Source organism: Styela clava, chromosome 10, assembly GCF_964204865.1.
Source record: "Styela clava chromosome 10, kaStyClav1.hap1.2, whole genome shotgun sequence".
Classification (NCBI taxonomy): Eukaryota; Metazoa; Chordata; class Ascidiacea; order Stolidobranchia; family Styelidae; genus Styela; species Styela clava.
The window spans coordinates 8726696-8731831 of NC_135259.1; the positions used below are offsets into that span (position 1 = coordinate 8726696).

Consider the following 5136-nt stretch of genomic DNA (forward strand, 5'->3'; position numbering starts at 1 on the left):
ATAAATATTTTGTAATCCGCAACGTATGATCGTTTTCCTGATTGTTCTCTTGCCGGATATATATGAGTGCCGGATCATTAATATGAGATTCAGATATTTATATATCAGTTAGACACTATATGGCTGTTAGTCAGGATGCTTCTTGTCTAGTCAGTGAATAAAGAACTAGCCTATATTCCTCTCATTGAAATTAGTGGATGATCAACTTTATTTAGATGAATCGAGAATTTGTAAGTAATTAACCTATCCTAATATTTGGAATAAGGCCTACTCGTTATCGAAATACTGCAATTATTATAAATGCTTTGGTAAGTTTTGTATCTGATCGGAATAATACCACTTTTTACTAATTCAATCGTACAATTTATACCAGCGAAATACTTGACAGTTCAATAGTTATATACACGGTGTCCACAAAGTCCCTTTTTAATTTCAATTTTTGTTATGGAGTCAGTTCTCAATATATCTTAACCTGGTTTGATGTTTTAATCAGTAATTGTTTTATTTGAAGTATTTTTACTTCATTTAATACATCTGTGAAGTCCAAAACAATAAATGGTATCGATAGATTCTCTTTGCATTTTAAAGTTTTTAAGACTATGTCGACACCATGTATGTTAGCTTAGTGCAGGCCTTGCGTTTATTGATGCAAACAGCTTTAAAACAGTAACAGACGCGCCGTTTCGAATTAATGAAATATTTTGGCCCATATAGAGAGGTGGTCACGGTGAGACATGGGACACAGTGGAAAATATGCGTTTATTCAATACCCTCTATCAGTCACGCATTTGACCTCTGGCTTGGTCTTTCGATGAGTTACGAGTGTTACGACGTCCCCGCAAACGGACAGCGACTGTGTAGAAAGACGCAGGCTATTATATGAAATTGGTTTTGGGGGTTCAAAAATAACATTTCACCATCTTTGTCTTTATTTTTTCTTTACTTCAGCCTTTCCAACAAGTCAAATCACTGTCTGGCATTTTTGTCTTTAGTCCACTGTGAAATGAATACCGTATTCATAACCTGGTCGAGTGGATGTACCTCCATCTTCTTTTAAAAACATTTGGTGCTTATGGGGAACAGTGGAACGCGGGGTTCAATGGGAGATGCTTTGTTGGACACAGTTCGACAGCATTTATCCACTGTGTGACTAGAACTATTAAGATGATGCGTCATGTGTTGTGAAATATTGAGTTATCTTATGGTACATGACCCAATATGGAATATATTTTATATTCAGAAATATTTTTTTCAGAGCATTCGAAAAGTAAATTATTTGATTTTGGCCAAAAAAAGGCATTTTACTTGTTAATGTATAATTGTTTTTAATTTAATTGATTTTTTTTTGAGCACTCAAAACCCGTTTTTGGTGTTTATGGCCAAATACTTATCGATAAGTTTCTTGCATAATGAAACCAGCTGATTCAAAAAGATGAGTATTCTAAGCAGGCCTATTTTTATCGCTTTCGCTGTCCGAACAACGTTGTCATTCTTGTTCATTTGGCACGCTTAGTGAACATCTGGGCCTTGGGAGGGATTACTATTACTGCACTTTCTTTGTCATTACAATGTGTTCCAAAAAATATTTATCTTAATTATATATATATGTTTTATTGCATAGCATAGCTAAATTGTCAAAAATATCTTACTCGGCAGTCTCAAATGGATGCCCGATTATATGAAAAACAGGATAACGTTAAGAAATTTGAGGAGGGCATGATCGAATATTCTGATATTATAAGAAAGTATGCAATTGATTGTTTAGTTCAACTCGACCCGAACCAGACACGCGATCGACGTTATGACCTGATGCTGGACGCGGGGTGTGGTAGCGGTGGTAATACCCCAATGTTTGCTGAACATTTCAAAGAGATTATTGGATTTGATAAAAGCAAAGAACAAATAAATTTGTCAAACAAGAAAAATGTTGAGCATTCGAAAAGTAAATTATTTGATTTTGGCCAAAAAAAGGCATTTTACTTGTTAATGTATAATTGTTTTTAATTTAATTGATTTTTTTTTGAGCACTCAAAACCCGTTTTTGGTGTTTATGGCCAAATACTTATCGATAAGTTTCTTGCATAATGAAACCAGCTGATTCAAAAAGATGAGTATTCTAAGCAGGCCTATTTTTATCGCTTTCGCTGTCCGAACAACGTTGTCATTCTTGTTCATTTGGCACGCTTAGTGAACATCTGGGCCTTGGGAGGGATTACTATTACTGCACTTTCTTTGTCATTACAATGTGTTCCAAAAAATATTTATCTTAATTATATATATATGTTTTATTGCATAGCATAGCTAAATTGTCAAAAATATCTTACTCGGCAGTCTCAAATGGATGCCCGATTATATGAAAAACAGGATAACGTTAAGAAATTTGAGGAGGGCATGATCGAATATTCTGATATTATAAGAAAGTATGCAATTGATTGTTTAGTTCAACTCGACCCGAACCAGACACGCGATCGACGTTATGACCTGATGCTGGACGCGGGGTGTGGTAGCGGTGGTAATACCCCAATGTTTGCTGAACATTTCAAAGAGATTATTGGATTTGATAAAAGCAAAGAACAAATAAATTTGTCAAACAAGAAAAATGTTTGTGACAAAATTCAATACATCGTTGGAGATGAGACCAAAATGCCGGCTATTGACAACACGGTAGATCTAATATGGAGCATGTTTTCTATTCATTACATGGATATTTCAACTTTTGTAGAAGAATGTAAAAGAGTTATGAAACCTACGGGGTGTGCAATTATTACCGGCTTTGACTTTGCTGACATCAATTTGGTGCAAAGCGAAATCCATAGATGTGATTCTGGAATGCCAGCTTTTGCAAAATACCATAAGCAAGCAGAAGACTGGTTTAAAACCCATTCTCCGGCGATTCATGAGATTTGTTCGCGGTTACCAAACGTTTTTCCAAAAATATCAGGTGTAAAAAAGTGCAGAAATGACGACTTGGTTGGCACCGTCACATTGTCACTGGATCAGTTGAAAAAATACATTTTGGGTATTCCTGAGTACAATGAGTTTTCAAAATGGATGGAAATGCATCATGAATTCGATCCGTTAGATGAAAGCATAAACGAAATGAAAGAAACGTGGGGTTTGAAAATGAAAGCTGATAGTAACGTCATCGTTCATCTGAAGTTATCCTATTTCATGCTTCGATTTTCGAAGTCAACTTAGTGCAATGATTATGAAATACAATTTTTCTTTAGATGGAAATTATATATGTATCAGGTTAGGGTTAGGCCATAATTTTATTCCGATTTGACTTATTTCAGTTTTATTACGAGTTCGAGAACTTTCTATGTTAGCCAAATGAATATATCTGCTGCCCATAGGTTTGAGTCTTTTTATATAACTTGATGTATATAGGCGATCAAATAATTCGTTACCTCCATATTGGTACATGCACTTCTGTGGAGCCTCTAATTCAATTAACATGAGTTTGCTACCAATGCCACAGTCACATTATGACTTAGACATCATCCATCATAGTGATTTTGTGTATATATTTCAAAATTGATCTTAGCCAACTGTCATGTTATTATATATAAATGTTTTCAGAATGTGTCAGAAAGGAACTTTTTTTGTGACGAGCACGGAATAGAATTTACTTAAAATTAATAGTGAGTTGCATGTAATTGTACTAGGTTTTGGGACTGGCTCGAGACCAGGATTTCCCGGAATTATCACTAAACTATTTAGGGATTTTTTGGTATTGGAAACATGTACATGAGCTGGAAATTGAGAAAAATAAATCTATCCTACACAGAGTGGACTTATAAATCGTTTTGTTAGATTCATGTTGTGATTATTACTTATCGATTTTAATCGGTAAGTATGTTGATAGGTAATTGTCTGTCTGTCTGTGTGTATGTCTGTTAGATGCACGCGATATCTCACGAAAGCGAAATTGAATCTGCTCCAGATTTTGCATGTGCATTCATCATAATCTCGGACCAAAAGCCCATTGATTTTGGGCGCGTTATGTCGTTAGTTATGAAGTAATAACTGTTCACTGAAGAGAGATTTTCAGACAGACATTTCCTATGTTTTCAACTATCAGCTGTTGTGAGGTATTATGATACCATAAATTAGCGCCCATTGTACATTTATCAAAAACTGCGTGTACCGGCAGCTTTATGTCTTATATTTTCCACCAAGCGTTATTTTGATTAGTATGTGGACACTTTATTGCGAATAGGCAAAACATAGCTCACCGAAAAGAGATTTTCAGCCATCACATTTTTCGTATTATCAACAATCAGCTGATGTGGGTATTATGATATCATAGATTGGTGCCTATTGTACATTTATCGGAAACTACGCGCACCGACAGTTTTATGTCTTATATTTTTCATTAAGCGTTAATTTAATTAGTTTATGGACAGTTTATCCGTACTGGTCAAAATATAATTCCCTGAAGAGGGATTTTCAGCCACCCCATTTTCATGTTTTCAACGACCAGCTGTTGTGGGGTATTATGACATCATAGATTGGTACCTTTTGTACATTTATCAAGAACCAGGCGCACCGGTAGTTGTATGCCTTATGTTGCGTAAGCATATGTATTGGCTTACCGGTGAATGATGCTCATGTCCTGATATTTTATTACATCTACTTTCCGATTGTTACAATTCATTTCTCATATCCAAATCGGTTGTCAAATTGCCATGTTTGCTAAACAATTCACTGAAATAGTCGGTTTCGATATTAGTAAAGAAAAAAATAAATTGGCAAGTAAAAAATATGATTATGATAACAATCAATACATAGTTGGAGATGAAAGAAAAATGCCAGCTTTGGACAATACTGTAGATCTGGTAACATACTCATTTGCGATTCAATACATGGATGTGGACAAATTCGTTTCGGAGTGTAAAAGAGTTATGAAATCTACGGGTTGCGCAATACTTTATGGCTACGACATCGCAGATATTGTGTTGGCACAAAGGGAGGTCCATCAGTCAGATTCTGGAATGCTCGCGTTCTCTCAATATTTCAAGATGTCGGAAGATTGGTTCAAAACTCACTCTTTCCTTACGGTTCACAAACGTTACAAAAAAATATCAGGAGTAAAAAAATTTAGATATGACGGCTTGGTTGGTACTGTCACAT

The 5136-nt window shown here is 35.3% G+C and overlaps 1 protein-coding gene across 1 annotated transcript; it reads left to right on the top strand.

The window, feature by feature from the left end:
- Positions 1-2337: 2337 nt before the first annotated feature.
- Positions 2338-3198, top strand: LOC144428245 (uncharacterized). Its single transcript, XM_078117203.1, has one exon. The coding sequence runs from the start codon at positions 2338-2340 to the stop codon at positions 3196-3198; it is 861 nt and encodes a 286-aa protein (XP_077973329.1).
- Positions 3199-5136: the final 1938 nt, after the last annotated feature.